Source organism: Octopus bimaculoides, chromosome 18, assembly GCF_046866305.1.
Source record: "Octopus bimaculoides isolate indiv1 chromosome 18, ASM4686630v1, whole genome shotgun sequence".
NCBI lineage: Eukaryota > Metazoa > Mollusca > Cephalopoda > Octopoda > Octopodidae > Octopus > Octopus bimaculoides.
In genome coordinates this window covers 28288559-28308975 of record NC_142945.1, presented here as the reverse complement: position 1 = coordinate 28308975, position 20417 = coordinate 28288559, and the positions used below count along the sequence as shown (strand labels likewise).

At 30.1% G+C, this 20417-nt stretch overlaps 2 protein-coding genes across 3 annotated transcripts in view; both read right to left on the bottom strand.

Annotated features, from left to right (window-relative positions):
• The window catches only part of LOC106867763 (uncharacterized), a 133852-nt gene extending 124070 nt beyond the window's left edge, over nt 1-9782 (bottom strand). For both annotated transcript variants that reach the window (XM_089365938.1, XM_089365939.1), the window contains exon 1: nt 3767-9782. In XM_089365938.1, the coding sequence (XP_089222064.1) occupies nt 3767-4227 (461 nt within the window). In that variant the 5' untranslated portion in view covers nt 4228-9782. The remainder of the gene's footprint in view (nt 1-3766) is intronic.
• Nucleotides 9783-9919: 137 nt separating this feature from the next.
• LOC106867762 (ras-related protein Rab-8A) overlaps nt 9920-20417 on the bottom strand; it is a 36047-nt gene continuing 25549 nt past the window's right edge. The window contains exon 6 of the mRNA XM_089365940.1: nt 9920-15035. Within this exon, the coding sequence (XP_089222066.1) occupies nt 14940-15035 (96 nt within the window). The 3' untranslated portion in view covers nt 9920-14939. The remainder of the gene's footprint in view (nt 15036-20417) is intronic.

The window sequence follows — 20417 nt, the reverse complement described above, 5'->3', positions numbered from 1 at the left end:
ATATAGCAGGGTTTTGTGTGTATAAATTAAACTGACTAACAATGATAGCCTAGAAGAACAACCGAGAGAAATTTCCAGCAAGAGAAGTATTTCATTAAATTTTTAACACTAAATTCAAATATTGCCTTGGGTGTAGTTTATTGTTCTGTCTACATGACAATAAAATCTTCAACTGCTGCCTATATGAGAAATTATGAGGAAGATTCAGTTAATAATTTTTGAAATGATTTATTGGCCCCAGTTTTATGAATTGGACTCTTGTGAATAGACAACAGGTCCTAAACATTGGCAATTCAATTTGTTAAGTTAAACATTGCACATTCTGTTATTTTACAACTGATTTTTGGGGATGCAATAAGTTGGTGAGGACAAATTGTATTTGTTTTTAAATGGTGAAAGGTTTGAATGGGTGTTACAATAGATTTGTCTCACATGAATGCAGTGAGACAATTTCAGTACAGTAGGATCACTAAAAGGACTACAAATAGGGGTAATAACATAAGCAGATAATAGTTTCAATTGACAACTCTACCACCAGCACACATAGCAGTCACTAGGATAGCCCATCTCTTTCAAATTTTAATTTGTTTAGGTTTTAGAGTTTTCTGTCAAGGCTTTCTTGATCAGAATTAATCATTAAAGCTAATAATTTTTCATTTCATTATCAGCGTATATAGTAGGACTACAAATAAACAACCTCAGCCAGCAACTAGCAAATGCAATATCTGTCTTATGAAAAACAACAATGATTTGTCTAGGAAATTGACAAATATATATATATATCAGGTTGTCTCACATGAAATGTATTTTAAATAGGTTTCTTATGAGTCATCTATAAATGGGATTTTAAGGAAGGTTTTAATGTGTATGCTTGTGTTTACTCCTAACTCTTTTCTTTCTATACAATACTATTATTCAAAATTGCTACCCACAGCTCTTATGAAAATGTTCACAACTGAACAATACCAAGTGATTTTCTTGTACGAATACAAGTTGGGTCACTCTGCCACCAAAACTCTACGAAACATCAAGCAAGCTTTTGATAACGATTCTGTTGACATTAGAACTGTTCAGAGATGGTTCCAAAGATTTCGTTCAGGAAATTAAAACCTTAAAAATGAATCAAGAGGGAGACCAAAATCAGTTATTTGGCATGAGGAATTGAATGCTTTGGTTAAACGAAATCCAAGAACAATGGTCCAAAAAATCAGATCAGAGCTTCAGACATCTCCCGCAACTGTTTCTCGACACTTGAAAAATATTGGAAAAGTCAAAAAGAGTGATAGGTTTGTTCCCCATCATCTTAATGAGATTCAAAGAAACAGACGCCTTACAGTGTGTTCCATGTTGATTTCTTGGTTGGAAAAAGAACCATTTTTGTATCGACTCATTACGTGTGATGAGAAATGGATACTCTTTGATAACAGTAAGAGGACAGGACAGTGGTTAGATGCAGGAGAGTCACCAAAACACTATCCAAAACCACCATTGCACCCTAAAAAGTTGATGGTCACTGTATGGTGGTCAACAAAGGGGGTTATTCATTATTCATTTTTTGCAACAAGGAAAAACTGTAACAGCAACGTCCTATTGTCAGGAAATTGATTGTATGCATAAAAAATTAAAAAAGAAGCAACCCAGATTAGTGAATAGAGATGGCCCAATTTTGTTTCATGATAATGCACAGCCTCACACTTCTAAAGCTAGGGTCCACAAATTGCAAAGCCTGAATTATGAAATTTTGGCACATCCTCTTTAGTCTCCTGATATCTCTCCTACTGATTATCGCATATTTAAACACTTTGAGCTTGCTATATGCAATAAAACATTCTTAAATAAAGAAGAGGTAATTGAAGCAGTTGAACAGTTTCTCAGTGTAAAAGACAACAAATTCTTTGAAGATGGAATATGTCTTATAGGAACATTGAATGAAGGTCATAAATGAACAAGGATCATATTTTAATTAAATAAATAAATATTCTAAAACTGAAAAAACAATTTTAATGTTTCCTTTTTCAAATGTGACATTTCACATGAGATAATCTAATATATATCCAAACTGAAAATAAACTTTAAAACATTTCTTTGTAGATGTTTTGTTATCAAAACTTTTATTTCCAGATACTTTTAACTATAGAAAAAAATAAAATCTTTCATAAGATGTTCTGTATTAACTGGAAGAAAATATTAGTTGTTATCCAGATCGAGACAATCAACTTGTCAACAAAGAACCAATACTGTGGGAATGTTTAGAATAACTTTATGCATAACTTATTGTAACTTATAACAGCAAGAACAACATTGCCACATCAGAATGAAAATGCCAAAATGTGTGTAGTATAGATTCAAAACAATGATATATGTTTCTGTTTTTACTATAGAAAACCTGCAGATTTGGAAACCTTAAAGAGAATTCTGAAAATTTCAACTTGTTTAGCTGTTGATCTCACACGCACACACACACACACACACACAGTCAATAAGGAAGCCTCTATGCAATAGTAAGACCTGTTAGAAATAGCAGACAAATCTCTCTCAGGCCATAATCTTTTATCTTTTACCATTATTTTGTTTCAGTCATTAAACTGTAACCATGCTGGGGCACCACCTTGAAGAATTTTAATTGAATGAATAAACGTCAGTACTTAATTTTTTAAGCCTGGTACATATTCTATCAGTCACTTTTTGCAGAACTACTAAGTTATGAGAATATAAACAAACAAACACTGGTTGTCATGCAGTGGTGGGGGGACAAACAGGCACACACACACATAAATATATACATATACCACTCTGCTGGGTGGTTGGTGTTAGGAAGGGCATCCAGCTGTAAAAATCCTGCCAAAACAGTCACAGAAGTCTGGTGCAGGCTTCTGCCTGGCCAGCTCCTGTCAAACCGTCCCACCCATGCCAGCATGGAAGGCAGACGTTAAACAATGATGATGATGATATACATATATATTATACAACAGGCTTTTTTCAGTTTCCATCTACCAAATCCACTCACAAGGTTTTGGATGACTCAAGGCTGTAGTAGAAGACACTTGCTCAAGGTCCACATGGTTTCAAGGCAAGCTTGTTAACCACAGCCATATTTCTTCAAAAATAAAACCCTATGATGAATCTCCAAAATGTACAACAGGGTATACAGTCAATGAATGATGGGGATTTTGTTGGAACGATTTGGCTATGACAGCATGTTTCTATCATAGCAACAAGATATGTTGAAAGTTTCTAAGTAGGTAGTTACTAATAGAGATACATGTGCTGGTGTCACATAAAAAGCATCCAGTCCACACTGTAAAGTGGTTGGCATTTGGAAGGGCATCCAGCTGTAAATACGCTGCCAAAACTGACCTCACCCGTGATGGTGCCATGTAAAGAGCACTCAGTTCCATTCTGCAGGGTGGTTGGTGTGAGGAAGGGCATCCAGCCATAAAAAACCATGCCAAAACAGACAGAAGTTTGGTGCAGTTTTCTACCTGGCCAGCTCCTGTCAAACTGTCCAACCCATATCAGCATGAAAAACGGACATTAAACAATGATGATGATGGTGGTGTTACGTTAAGGAAACTTAATTGATAAGAAAGCACTCAACAAATATTATAACAAATTACAACAAATGTTGCAAAAATAATAAAGAAAATCAACATACTTCGTAGTTAACAGAAAAAATGAGCCAAGTAAAATGATCAACTGAAAGAAATTAGTAAGTGTCAAAAATGAATAATTAAATGTATTTAAAAATTAAAAACAATTAGTTTACCTTTTGTCTTGAAAATTCTTTCTCAAATATAAAACTTGTCTTGGGGATAAAAGAATTTTTCTTTTTCTCTTTAGTTCACTACAGTCAGATCTTCTCCTTGAGTTATTGCCATATTCAAGAGGGAAAAGGTAGGTGTTTTCTCTTCCTTTACATCCTTCAGGGTTGTCCTTGTCCACATCATAACCAGTTTCTGATTTCAATTGATTCTCAGAAGTGTGGCTTTCTTTAACATTGTTTTGTTGACTTACTTTAGTTTTGAAACAACCATCTCCTAAATGTATTCTATCCATCTGAGATGTCAAATGTTTCTCTTTTACATTATCTTTACGGATTACAGATTCATTATTTACGTGCCCACTAACAATAAGTCTTTTTGACTTATTTGTACATTGTGGTCGATACTGAGCAGCTCCTTTCCCCTTATCCTGATACATAACCTCTCTTTTATTTGTTTTCCGCATATCTGTGTGTACTTAATTATATCTACGAATTCAATATAAATCAAATTTGAATCTAATACTTATTTGTTGATGTTGTAACTGATGGGAAATCAGCTGAAAACATGTTGAGAAGGCCAACCTCAGGTCTGATTATTCTATATCTTCATTTAGAAGAGAGGTTTCTGAAGATGCAGATCAATGATTGCAGTAACTGGAATTTTCACAAAAAGCATCATAACTTTTGATATCTACTTGTGTTTCTTTCTCATCATCATCAGATTTCTTTTCATTTATGTCAATTTCCTACAAACTTTGTTTACTAACTGTATTATAAACACATTGAACTCCTTAGGCATGTCTCAAACTATTTTCCCATATCAAGAATCTCTTTCACTATTTGTTTTAAATTAGATTCACATAATTTTAAAATATTACCTTATTTTTTTGGCACTTATTTTTGCTTACATCACTTTACATATTTGATTACATTGAACCTTATTACAAGTAGAATTCTATAGTTTACCATTAAACTCTTCATGAATGTATTTCTCCTTTGAGAAATGACTCCATTGCTTTCTGCTGTTTTTGATATGAAAAGTTTATTTCTGTTTTTTGTTGCTGTTTTTTTTTAACTGATTTCTACTTCTCTTACTTTCCAGTTAATGTTATGTCTTGGTTAACATCTATAGTTAAAAACATTATTGATGGTATTTTGAAACTCCCTGATTCAGGGCTAAATGTTTTCATTTAAGGCACTAAACTTCTTACTACCAGGAAATAATAGCTGAATGAAATACTAATTTATAACTCTTAATTATTTGTTTTGGTGGTTGGTTGTAAAATATTTGGTTTTAGTTTGGACAGAATCAGAACATTTTACTTTCCACTCTCCATTTAGAGTGTATAGTCTTTCTTAATGAGATGATTTTCATAGCCAACTTAATGATTTCTAAGCAATCAATTAATTTTTCAATACTTTTCCACAAAATTGCAATAAGAGATGACACGAGAGATTTATTTGTCTTGAAATAGTAAATACTTCAGCAATTAATTGATGAGTTTCGAATGATTGATCTACAAAGTCAACATTCTCTCTGCTGAAATAGCATTTTTGAAAAGGGGGGAGATGGTGTTTTTGTGAAAAGAAAATAATGTTTAAAGGGAAAAAGTATTAAAATCTCACAACACATAAAATTATTCAAATTTTCTTTCTTTTCGAGGATATAGAAAACCAAAATATATTAAAATATTTCATAATTACTTTTACACTCTGTACAGTAATGAATTAATAATGTTTATGCAGTAGGAACAACTTGGCTAAGTCAATCATTTGCATCCGGGTTGGTGCTATTTTCACAAGATAATTTCCATTTAGGCACATACATGTGCATATCCAATTGTATATAGGAATGTGAGAGAGAGAGATGTGTGATATATATATATATATATATATATATATATATATATATATATACACACACACACACACATTTACCAAAACAAAAATATATATACAAATGTTTGATGCATTTTAACAGATATTTTCCATCTAAATTTCAAACGTAATGTGGATTCTATATGTTCAATCATTTCTTGAAATGTATGGTACATTGATTTCAGCCTTTAAATCCCAGAATTAAAATTGCTAATTGCAGCCGCAGTAAAACAACACCAATTAAATGTCAGTTAATATAGCAAAATCAGTCATATTAGCAAAACCAGGAGGCTGAAATGCCTGCTACTGTTATAAACCAGCAAAATAAAGATTCTTTTTCACTTGTGATACCAACTACTGTGTAATTCTAGCAGTAACAAATGAAAATTCACAAACCTAGAATTTCATACAACTTCCTTATGCCTTTGCTTTTAATTTCCAATCTTGCTTTCAATTTTCTTTCACTTCTGTATGTCTGGTTTTCAAGCTGCTTAAGATGCTTGCCAATAAGCATCGAAGCACAGGATTTGTTCTAATTCTTTTATTTGAATCTAAAGTATTACCATGGTGATATGTTGCAATTTAATCCTTGTGTCAATTACGTGATGCCATCTTATCAAGAACAATAAAATGCCTCAAACATTATGCAGCTACAAAATGTCCAACTCCACTTCAAACCTCGTTGCACAACAAATGAATAATGTGGACAATATTACCATTACTGAACAAAAAAAAAAAAAAAAAAAAAAGTTCCACTCCATCCAATAAAGTTATTTTCTTCTATTTGTTGAACTTCCTATTGTTGTGTTGTTGCTGTTGGCACTGTTGTCACGAGTTTAATTGTCCTTGATAAAGATGTCAAAAGTAATTGCTTTTCTAACTTAATTTTTGCCATTTGTCAAATTTGTAATGTTTTTATTTTACTATTGTTTTAAGCAATTTTTTTCCAGTTATCATTCCAAAGTCGATAAAGTAGGTGGGAGTCAAAAGTTGGGGTGTAGGAATAGGTATAATCAACAATTCTCTTTCCTCCAAAGTGACCTCATGCCAAGCATTCTTCCTCAGATTCAAACAACCAATGCCTCACTTCAAAACACAAGTGAATCCTACAGTGGAATACTGCTCTCATATCTCAAACACTTTTACTGTTATACACGAAAACATATTCCTCCACTTCCATTAAAGCCATCCAACTGATTGACAAGGATTCAACAACCCAGAAAGCTAACTCCAACAACCTTTAACCCATGTTCTACTTTTTCTACAATGGCCTATCTATATATCACTACTCTATCATTCCCCCAGCTACTGCTCTAACTACTATGCCTAATCATTCTCAAATCTCTAGATCAACCTCTCTCTCTAATCCTGTTTTTTCCTACATCAGACTCCCTAACACTATAGAAAAACAAAAAAAAAATGAACATTATTGAAAGATAATGAATAGAGTTAAAACGAGTCCAGCAATAGTCTGCATTGGCTTCAAACAACTTAGTCAAAATAGAACTAGATTATACTTTCATAGGTATAATTTCACAGTAAGAATAGGATGCTGAAAATTTATTTAAGCAGTAGAGGCAAATATTCAATTGAGCAGTAACACCCTTCGAAAGCAATTATTTCTCTGATAACATGCACAACTTCCAGTATCACATTTTCCTTCTCCTTACTGTATATGATTTTTACATTTGAATACCCACTATATCTTACCTTATGCATCTTCAACAAGTTCCCCACCCCACCCTACTTGATAAAATTGTGATACCAACATTATTAACCATATCAACAAAGTATTCTTTCTTTAGATAAAAAAAAATATGCAATGGAAAAATTTGTTATAGATATCTTCAAACACTACTTTTGTAAACTAATGCCAACTGACCCTTTGCTGGTAGAATGAAGGTACTGAGTTACTTGGACCTGCATTAGGTTAAACTCCTAACAAAACTAAAAAATAGATAAGTGTTATTAGCTGAATAATCAATCTATATTTTCAGCTGTGTATCATCAAGTCATACTAACTTGTCAAATTATTATTCGATTTCCCATAATAAAACACTGGTTCCACTGATCAGAAGACCCACACAAACTGCTTCTTGACCATCTGAATTTTACTTGTATATAGATTCATTAATAATATTCTTAGACAATTCTTCCAGTTAAAGAATTGTGGTCTTCATATGAGAAACATGCCACACTGTATGTAGCTGGTCAATAAAACAATGAAATACAGTGACACTCTCGCCTGATAGCTTTACACCAAATTGAAAAAGTTACTATTCATTCTAATTTATACAAAGTTCCTCATATCCTATAACAATCCATGGATGTATATGAATTCTACAAAAACTGATAGTTGTAAGAGGCTTCCAAAGCCTAAAATTTCAACACAAATGTCAGAAATGTGAAGTTGCTTGTAACAGAAGACCTGTTACTTATAACATTAGGCAGATGTTATTTAAATAAGACCTGATTTGCCTAACTACAAATTACTCATAATGGTTGCATGTCATTATTAAAATCAGTTTAACTCTTTCATAACTATATTTCTAATGAACATCCAATTAATTTGCAAAATAATCAAGAATGAAAGATTAAGTAGAATGCAGTAATCCCAGATCACCTATCATGGTTTATTATTTAAGCTTATGTCATTTCCTCTGTGGTGTTGTTTTGCATTTGTAATAAAATAAATATATATAAATTATAAAAATAATTTTTTTAAATATAGTGCAGTAGCTTCTACCTCACGGATTTTCACCTATCACAGGGGGGGGGGGGGACGTAACATCCGCGATAGTCAAGGGATTACTGTATCTCACTTTTCAATTAATATATTAAGCTAGTGTTTGGTGACAATTATGTTAAAGAACCTTGATATTATGAAAATTCTTATGTAAAAACAATAAAATAGGCATTTGGTACCAAGGATGTAAAAGTTTCTCAGGCAGGTTGATATTAAAAGGGCTAATACAGTTGATCATACTTACCTAATGGTTATAAAATGTCTTTATTTTAAATCATTTCATACCCAAGTTCTAACATTTACTTCACACTAAACCATCCTTATGTTGCTTAAATAGTTTGACAATAAATTCATTTCTTACCAGCAACTGAAAGACTTGTCTAAAATTTTTACTTGTACTGCCAATAGAAGAAATGTCACACTTCACAAACAGAAGGAGACAGAGGCAGGACTAGCTCAATTAGCAGAGCTAATTACATAAGTAACTAGATAGTATACTGATTTCATAGTGTCCATTTGTCTTGTGTTGTTAGCTAAAGCAGCATACAATTTTCGAGTGTCCAGTGACTGAGCAGGTCAATATTTTCTGTATCCACAAACTGTTCCATTGTTACCATGAACCTTCACATTAAGCCCAATTGTCACAGTCTTGGTTATATCTAAGTCAGCTGATATGGAAATGAACAGTAGAAGTGATTTTACGAAACCATTACAGTTTATATACCACAACAAAACTGTTCTGAAAACTTTGGAAAATTCTGATGCAAATTGCATTAAAACTGCAGTAATTAAAATTAAAAACTTGTTGACAAGGAGTACTAAATTTAAAGCAGATTCAAATATCTCTAGCATAAACAAAACTCAGAACTGAAATGGTTAAATAGTCTAAGTCAGTATAAAATAGATACATATAGAAAAACAATAATTAACATCAATCTGGCTGAAAGATCAATGATTTGTAACATGTTGCAAGTGCTTAAGTAAGCAGTGAATACTGTATTAGCATAATCTACTGACTTCAAATCCTCTTATGTTCAAAAATCAAACTTCATATAAACTTTCGGAAGGTGTATCATCATTAACCTTACATACAGTTTGTAACTGGATAACTTTATCAAAATAAACTTATACCTTTGCTTGAAGACAAGTTGCTTTAATATCAAATTAAGCACTAAACATTTAAACTGACATTGTTTCAAATAAAAATTACTAACCAGCTAAAAAGTTTAGCTAATAACTCGCCTAATTTTAAAACTATGAGGAAATTAATAATATTTCCAAATCTTTAATTGGCAACAAACTTGCAATTTTCTCACAAACAACCAAATATTAAGTAGTTTTTTAATAATTACACTTTGTTTCCTCTCGTCCAAACTCAAGTTGACAAATTTAGGAATGCCAGCAAGACTGAACTATAAATGCCAATACCCCTGTTTGTTGAACAATCAATCATATTTGATCTGAGCAATCAACCACATTTGAAAGAAATTAAAAATATTTAAAATTCTATATTGTTTAATTAAAAAAACGAATCATGTTTAGAAATGTACATTTAATAATTTCTCAACTTTTATACAATAAGAGCATTTAAACCCACAGTAATTCTCATTTTTCCACTTTATCAAAAATAACTTCATCTCAATCCTATACAACTGATGTTAAATGTTGACCAAATTAGGCTGGCAAATAAAAACAGCCTTTTTTTATTATTATTATTTTTTTGTTATATTCAAGTACTAAAAGTTCAAAATGTCTCTTCAGTACATACTAAATAGTCCCTGAAAACCAAAATAAGCTAATTAACTGTTAGTATGACAATGATAAAAAAAAAAAAATTTAATAAGAGAGAAGCTTAACTAAAATTAAATACTTAGTTAAAACTCACTGAAAAATTACAATGAATCTGTTGAAAAGATAAATTTTACAATGAAAACAAATGTATGAAGCAATGAAACAAAGATTTTGCACTTCCATATCAAAAGCTTAACAGATTGCTAAATGGAAAAAAAAAAAGATTTTCTTATTTCTAACATTACATATACATACATAAACACACACATATATATGTTCATATACACATATATATAAACATATATACATACAAACATGCATATATATAAACATTTATATATACAAACATGCATATATATAAACATTTATATATACAAACAAATATAAACATGTATATATATATAAACATACATGTATAAAAACATATATATATATATATATATATATAAACATATATGTATAAAAACATATATATATATATATATATATAAACATATATGTATAAAAACATATATATATATATATAAACATATGTATAAAAACATATATATATATATATAAACATATGTATAAAAACATATATATATATATAAACATATATGTATAAAAACATATATATATATATATAAACATATATGTATAAAAACATATATATATAAAAACATATATATATAAACATACATATATACAAACATATATATATAAACATACATATATACAAACATAAATATATATATATAAACATACATATATACAAACATATATATATATATATAAACATACATATATACAAACATACATATATATATAAACATACATATATACAAACATACATATATATATATATATAAACATACATATATATATATATATATATAAACATACATATATACAAACATACATATATATATATATATATATATAAACATACATATATACAAACACATATATATAAACATACATATATATAAACATACATATATATAAACATACATATATACATACATACATACATACATACATATATATAAACATACATATATATAAACATACATATATATAAACATATATATATATATATATATATATAAACATATAGCCATATATATAAAAATATATATGTGTGTGTGTGTGTGATTAGATTATAAAACTTTTTTTAAACATTACCATACTGATTGAAACAAAATAAATTTAACATATGATCACTATGAAGGAAGAAAATCTTAAAATGTCTCAAACAAAATTAGAATGGAGAACATTATATTGAATGCTGAGAAACTGTTGAATATCAGCTGTGTTAATAATATATAAAGGAAACTATTACAAATAATAATAATAATAATAATAATAATAATAATAATAATAAATAAAATTAAGCGATAGCTAATTAGAATTGGGTGCTTAATTCAATGATGCTTAATACAGAATTCTGGAGTTCTAATTATTAAAAAATACCAGCATCTTTACATTAAATAAATGAATTTTAAAAAACGTAGTTTTATTTATATTCATTTATTATAAATATTAATATCTATAAATCTCAAAGTCTTAGTTAAAAAGAAATGTTTCAATAGATCAAGAGGCTGACAAAAGTTGTTTCAGTTAAAAGTGGCAAGCATCTAAATTATATTTTTATTAGAACATGATATAGAGTGAATATGTAACAACTAAATATAAAAGCAATTGAAAAAAAAAAATTAAGAAGCAGTGAAGTAGCTAGGTAGAGCAAAATTAATACAATAATTTAGTCAAATAAATAAAAAGAAATGTTTATTTATAAATAAACAAGAAAAATGTATTGCCTTGCTCTGTCTGGAATATATTTCCATTTCAACTGAGTAGACCAATTTCTCAAAGAATAACAACCATAAGGTAGATTAGTAACCATCCTTAGAATTTTTTCGCCAATAAACACCTATGAAATTTATTTTTTTTAACTACAATTGCCTTTTCCAAGAAGAAAAGGCTAAGTCAACCTCAGCAAAATTAAAGTATTAAAATTTTGGATATAATTTCAGGATACAATAGTGCACTTAGTATAGAAGGTACGTTTTTGATCCTCACTTTATACAAGGCACTATTTTTCCCACCATTTGATTCAGTTTTTTCTACTTTTTTCCCTGTGTATGATTACAATGAATGCTGTTCACAAAGTCTTAATTTTTACTGTTTTTATCCATAAAATTTTAACAATCATTGAATTAATGAACTTTTTTTTATTGTTATGTGTAAATATACATATATTATATTATACATAAGGTCTCTTGCCAATGCAACTGGTTATACAATGCAGTATATATGCATATTTAAAAAAATACAAAAGTTTTTTAAGCAGAAAATGCCTTTACTGTAAATAACATTTGAGGATAATTTTGTAGTTAATGATCAAATAAGTTTTTATATTACACTGAATATTACAGCATGTGTAACTGAAGCAGAAACTACCACTAAGTGATGTAACAACATTTTGAAATTGGAGAAGCCTTGCTAAAAAGTGTATTTATATACACAAAACAGGTTTCAATTCTTTTATTGTAAAACCTAACTGTAATTAATGCTTAGAGTACTACAAAAGTTAAAACTTTGGACACTGGAGTGTGTAACAGAAATGTTGTATACAAACATAATAGAAATGTAATAGATAAATAAATATTAACAGTACTATTGATAATGAATATCAAATTGTTTAAATATTTGCCAGTTTACATTTTATAAAGGAACTGAAAAAAAGTTTAAAAAATTCCAAAGACAAAATAAAAATGTGTCAATGGCATTAAAAAAAAATCTTGACAACATAGGATTGGAAAAAGTTTGTTTTCAAATATTTCAAACTAATGAAGGAAGACCTAGAAAATAGATGCAATTTCTAAAAATGATTAGCTTCAAGCTTCTAAAATGAACCAAGAAATATTTGTACAAGAAAAGTTATTACTTTGATTTAGCATTGCAATTAATGAACTTTAAATGATTGCAGTAATAGGGAGAATCTAATCATTCACATTCAATGCAAGCCTTTGGCAAGAATACATTACCATATGAGACAGTAACAGAAGATATAAATTTCTAAATTAACCAGAGTGATAATTTTAACAAATATACTATGATCTACATAATATTCTGCAACTTAAGCTTTAAGTTGACTATCTGCTTTGACTAAATAAAGAAGTAATTTAGTCCCTCTCATTTACCATGTCCATGCTATCATTAAAAATATTCACTCACTTATTTATACAAGAGAAAATCCACACATTTACATTTTTACCAAAATGTCAATGAAATGAAATAGTGGATGGAATTGATTGCTGGTTTGTTGCAAGAGTGAATTATAAAAATGTACACAGCAACTAAATACCAGAGAATCAGCAGTAGCTAATAGCCAACTTGATAGCCAACAAAACATGCAAAATTGCATAGCTAAAGAATATATAAATGCTGTGTTTTATTTTATTTTAACTTTGAAAAAGGAAATTTCAAAATCCAACAAATTTAATGCCCTGCCAAAACCTAATGAAATCAGGGACAAAATTATGACTTGTCAATTAACTAGAGCAGAAACTAGCAGCCATTAGAAATGGGCTAAAATTCAGGGTCTATAACACAATGTTGAAGCAAAATAGTTTATATATATATATATATATATATATATATATATAACATCTATTTCGTTTTTGGAATATTAAATGTGGTCGTTATAAGTAAAAAAGAAAAATTTGATATAGAAGTTATCCAAGGAATGAGCAACAATGAATATAAGTACAAAAATAAGGAAAGTTGAAATTCCTCATCACAGGCAATTTTCAAGAATTTCATTTCCATGGCTGAAGAAAGAAATGTTATAAAATAAACATTTTAAACCACTAATAAAAAAAACACCAATGCTGTTGCTTCTAGCAGATTAGCAATACTGTCCAAGTCATGGTTATCACTGAAGACATAATTTATTTTGAATTTTATTTCAACATTAAATCCTTTTGAGACTCAAAGTATTCCAGGGTTTATAAATTTCATTTATGACATTTTATTCAAAAAATATGTTTATTTACATGTCACAATCATTTAGAATAACATTTAATTTTGGCAACAGGATTAAATTTACTTGAGCAGAAGAAATGCTGAATCAAAATATCATTGCTTTTAAATGGTTTTTCTGCCTGAATATTTATTCAAATTATGTGTATTCATTCAAAAACTGTGTTTTGGGAACATACAAGAGAATTAAGTTAAGAATAGTGATTCTTGAATCCCTCTATATTAATCTGAAACCAATGCATGATATAAGGAATTTCTGCTAACTGCCACAAGTAATAGCTAGAGAATCTGTTAATCTTGCTTAATTGCCACATCATGAAACCAGCTCTTCCAACAAAACAAACCTAATTAGAATGTAACTTTATGAATTAGAAACATTGTGTTAATGTTGAGAAATGAAGACCACACGGAGAAATATTTTGAGTACATAGTAATTTTTTTTAACCACAGAAAAAATATATCTATAACTTCCATTATAGTACATATATATATATATATACACACAGCAATTATTAAAGGTTTCTTATGATAATAGTAACAAAAATTTAATAAAGAAAATGTTGCTATTACACTGGCATGGTGCCTGATTGCCATAATATTGGTATTTATTAGTGATGGTGGAATTGAAGATGGAATCAAAGTTGCTGCGGCTGGTTGTTTTCTGTATGATTAAAAAAAAAAGGCGGCTGTGGCGAAAGGGAATTGGGTAAAAAAGAATGGGGGAAGAGGAAATCAAAGCAGTTTACACCTCCAGAATGATTTCTTCGGTGTTTGATCCTTTCGTGTTAATTGGTAACTACCCCCTCGGTTTTGTGGACTAGAAGCCTCCTGAAATACAAAGATCTTTGAATTAGAAACAGAGTGAAAACAGAAGCACATTGTGAAAAAAGAGAATCCCAAATAGATAGAATTTATTACATAATTACTTCCACATAGGTTATCTGAAAGGTTATATATAATGGATGTGATGTACAAATCACATTAATAGATGCATATAGAATTGTGACAGGAAGTTAGCAGAGTTTGACACCACTGTGTTGATTTCTTGGAAATGATTGATCAAGAGACAATGATAAGGAATTAATGTAGTAGCAATTTATATCAAAGAGCTCATGCTAGTTTTCTTTTTGTTTTTGTTTTTGTTTTTTTTTGTGAGAGAGATTTAAATTAATAAAATTGAAATGATCTCATAAATAAAACTGAGAAAAAAGTCAGATGCAAAACTGTTCATTTAATTTCTAATTTTAGTGGGGCCTTGCTTTTGATATTTGAATAGTATTTAACATTTGAACTGAAGTTGTAATTTCTGTTTTAAAACAACTCATATCCAACTTTGTTCCAAATACATTCAGTTTTTCAATAATTTGATTTTCAAATTAAAAGAATGTTTCCATTTTTTTTTTAATCATACTTTTCTTTCTTAACCAATGTTACTGAACAATTTCTACCATCATTAATGCTTTAATCTTAATTTTCCCATGCTAGTATAGGTTGATAGGTTCTGCTATAAAGCTTAGTAATTTTCATGGTAGTCTTTCATCTTAACTGCGAGCCTCAGTATCAGATCTGATGTCACCATCACTTCCTACATTTCTCAGTTTTTCATTTTCTCCAGTACCCAACATTCTATTCCATAGCAGAACTGATTTTTTTTTTCCTGCAGATATTAGTTTATAGCTTCAATACCCAAACATTCTCAGCCCGTTATACTCCAAACATTGTACTCCACCTTTCAAACAGATTAATACCCTAGAGCCAGTGCTTTAACTGTCTAGTTACTATAGTTTCTGCAACCACTGCCAGAACTAATTCAACCACCGATGTAACAGAAACTATTAGCTACATCTAGAGAACCAAATGAGTAATTTATGAACATCATTTCAAGAGTACTCCTACTGCTAACTATTCTTGTATGTGAATAACCTTAGAATTTATAAGGTTATTTGCCCAGCTCAAGACATTCCTATTGCAGAGTTCAAGACCAGAAATTTTGAGAGGAGGAGATAAGTCAAAGACATTAACCCCCAAAGGGATGGAAGACAAAGATGAACATAGCAGGATTTGAACTCAGAGTTTAAAGAGCTAAAAGAAATGCTGCTCAGTATTTTGTCTGACATGCCAATGATTCTGTCAGCTCAGCACCTTATTCTTGTGCATCTACTAAATCCAAAACCTTGGCCACATGGTAGTGCTCCAATCACTTCACTGCATCTTTTAAATACCAGTGTTTTAGAGTGCATACAGTACTAAGCTTTCTTTCTACATATCAAACAAGATTAACGACATTGATTTTGTACTGCTACTAATTAGCACTTTGCTCTCTGCCGTATTAGTTTTTAAATCAGTACAGTAGAAATATTAAACACAGACCAGATATTATGTTGCCACAATTGGGGCTCTTCCTGTAACTTTGACAGATTTTATAATGAGAACCAAATAATCAAATATAAAAGTTTCCAGAGAAAACAGTCTTCAACTGCCATGAAAACGTTAAGTCCAAGTATCCTGCATTTTCTCCAAATTCTCATAGAAGTGTTTCAGTGAAACTGAAACTACAAATTTCATACTTATTAGTTTGCAACATTGTAATTATCTACCAGTAAAATTACTGACTATATTTGCTGGATCATTAATTTCAGTTAATTTCCCCTTGGGCTTGATCTTTAGCCATTATAGAGTTTGTGTTTAATTCAACTTGCTATTGATTTAACTGTTGTATAACTTCTATGAGTAAAGTTGTAGCTTAGAAAGCAGGTTACACTTTAAAAAGATAAATTTCAGTTTAATAATTCTCACTAGAGATTTAAATTGAAAATGATATAAATACCAAACATTAAAATAAAGATATTGCTTAAAAGATGGCAATAACTGCAGTTCTAAAAAATTAATCAAAGAATAAACTCAAGGAAACTAAGACTATAAGGGGGAAAAAAAAATCTATCAAAAATATTTTTGTTCGTTTTAAGGAAAGTAAAGCAAAAAGAAATGCTTGTCCAATTAGGTAATTGTTCTTACAACAATTTAAGTTTTATCAGTTTTTCCTTTACTACTTACTGTCTTTTAGGGTCTAGATGAAAATCAAACAAGCTACAGTTTAGGACCTTACGGTCAGAAAGGACACTCAAAAATTTCAGAATTTCTTCATTTGTTACAGTATCATAATTTGTATTTAAGAAAGGGTTTAACCCAAGTAATAATTAACATTAACAAATAAGACCCAATTATTGAAAAAAATCATTATTTACACAAGCTTAAAAGATCTGATATTTAAGAATTAATATTAAATTAATATTAATTTTATCAAATATAATTACAGTTGTTTTCTTTATTTAAGTGACTTTTTTCTGCACTTATTAAGCCATGAGAAAGGAGCATTGCATATGACCTATAACACCAATGAGATTGATGCCAGTTATGTTCCACTTAAACTGTTGCAGGGAAAAAATATGAACAGGGGCAAGATTTCAGAGGACCAATATTCTGGGGAGAAAGGACTGGGTATAATGGTGGGGGGGGGGGGGGGGGGCAATGGGGTTGGATGCACCATGAGTGATGAGAAGTAGAAAGGCAAGTTGGTCAGGAGCTGAGATTAATGGAAGCCATTATAGAAGAGATTAAAAAGACAGAGAGGGAGGCTCAAATGTCTATGATTGAATTTCAGTTGGTCATGTGGTCCTTCTATGGATGCAGTCCAAGATGCCTGTATACATAGTAGTAGCAGTGTCCTAGATGTGGGACCAATATTCCATTGTGGGCATCACTTGAGTCTTGCAGAGTGTCAACAACTGTTGGTGCATGAAATATTTTCAGGCACAGAAGAGCCAGTCTTTGAATGGTGATCCCAGCTATACTAAGAAAAGATGAGTGAAGCCCATAAAGCAAGAAGTTTTGATAAATTTCCATGCCAGACACTTTCAAAAGCTTTCTTGAGCAACAACATTGCTTTCACTTTGAGAATCCACTGGTGAGTGAAGAAAGAGAGCAGGTCTCCAGAGGATCTAGCTCTCAAAAAGTTGTACTGGTGGTTACTGAGAGAGAGAGATTCAAAGTGTTGGAGAACATTATTGTTAATGGCTCTTTCAATTACTTTAGAGGTATGCTTCCAATTATCAGGGTGTATCACCAAAGAGAGATTAAAGTGTTTGGGGCACACTTGACATTGTGAAAATCAGTGGCATTGTTTGTTGTTGCTCATTGTATTTCCATCATGCTTTTCATGATTTTATTAACTTTTTTACATACAATGTGTAATTTTCAAGCCTAAGATTCAAAGAAGCCACCTAACTACTACTTTTTTTATGTTACATGAGGTTCCATCAGCTGCAATGTTTTAGCAGTTCTTATGTTTTGTCAATTATAAATTGCTTTATCAGAGCTAATGAGGTTATAACTTGAAATTAACACTTCCTTTTCTGGTAATTACAAGAATATTTTATTCCAAGAAATTAATTAACTCTTAATTATTTAACCTATTAAGAATGAATTTCCAATATTTTCATTTTGTTAAATATCTTGAAACTGAATAATTAAAAACAAGTTTAAAATTCTAAGAATACTGTTTCTTCTAATCACTATACACAGATTTGTAATCTCTTGCAAACTTCACTTGTTACACAGCTTTACTTTCTGTTTACAACTGTCATATAGGCCTCTACTGGATCCTATAACTTAGGGTCTCACTATATTAAAATCTATTTCTGAGCATACAGCTAACTATTATGACTACACCTTCTCAAATTTTACAAACAGACTCTCAACCAAAGAGATTGCTAGTTAATCAAGTAATTATTTTACAGATTTAATATACAAAATTTCCTGCAAACTAGTGAAAAAAATTGTTATTGAACAAATTCAATGACAGGATTGTTGTGATTAGGATGTTGATAAAGTGATATCAAAATTTTCCATTCTGACAGCAACATTACCCATTAGTCACAAAACACAATTAGAAAATAGTCGTTTATTAAATTTTGATGATATAAGTAGGATTTTCTTCTGTCACCGTTTTGAACCATTAATATAATATAATCCAAAATAGTACAGGGAAATTTCTATCAATAACAAAACAAAGGGAAATAATTCTTTCATAATTATTTTTTTACCATCTTAATTAAAAATTTTGTGTCTAATCTTTTGTGTAATCTTGACAATTTGGTATCTAATCTTTTCTGTGTAATTTTGACAATTCTATATCTAATATGTTATGTGTAATTTTGACAATTTCTCATAAATGATGGAAAACAAAGAGATTAAATAAAAAATATATATATATATTTCATAAAAAAAGGTAACTATTTTAATCACATTTTAGTAGAACTTTTTGTTTATATGAAGAGTTTATGAGTTATTCAGGGTGGCGTATTTTCACTAAAAGCATCCTTCATCATCTGAAGTGAAATGATACTATGATTTAAAAGTAGAAAGCTTAAAACCTTCCAGTCCAAGACCTGAAAACTTAGTAAACACATTTTCTGTCAAGTTTTTTCTATAATAATCAATCTTCAAAATTACAAAATGAACACCAACTGCAGTAACTTCATGAGAAGGAACAAGCCAATGAGGGAGCCATTAGGTGGTTGCTCAACTTCACAAAAATAGCAGTCACATACATCTTGAATAACACTACCATTTTAGAAAAGAACATTTTGGACAATGTGTTCCTAGCTCTCTTCAGGAGAAAGGGATCCCACCCCTCTAAGAGATTATAAAAGGTTACAGATGCAAACCCACTCTTCAGACCACATGATAATAGAAATTACACAAGATTCAATAGAAACTAAATGAATATAAGATCTTGCTGCAACAAAAATTAAAATTAGGCATAGGCTGACCAAATAATGAGGTAGAGGGACAAAAAATATAGGAATCAGACCTCATTGAAAAGAAAAAATTGAGTGGTGATACATAAGAGATGAACCCAAAAGGAATGAAAAAAAAATGTCTAGAAAAAATTTCAACTAGTAGTAACATAAGCAATAAAGTTCAAAGTGAAAAAAGGAATCAATTCAACTCAATTTCCACTGAGCACTAAATACTTGATAATGAATCAATGAATTCTGAACTATTTACTTATATGATTCCAATATCTTATTGTCTCACAGACTGCTACTAAAATACTGCATGCAACCACTCATTTTTGAAGAGAATATTGCTGTGAAACTCTTCCTTTCCAAGTATTTATCATCATCATCATCATCGTTTAACGTCCAC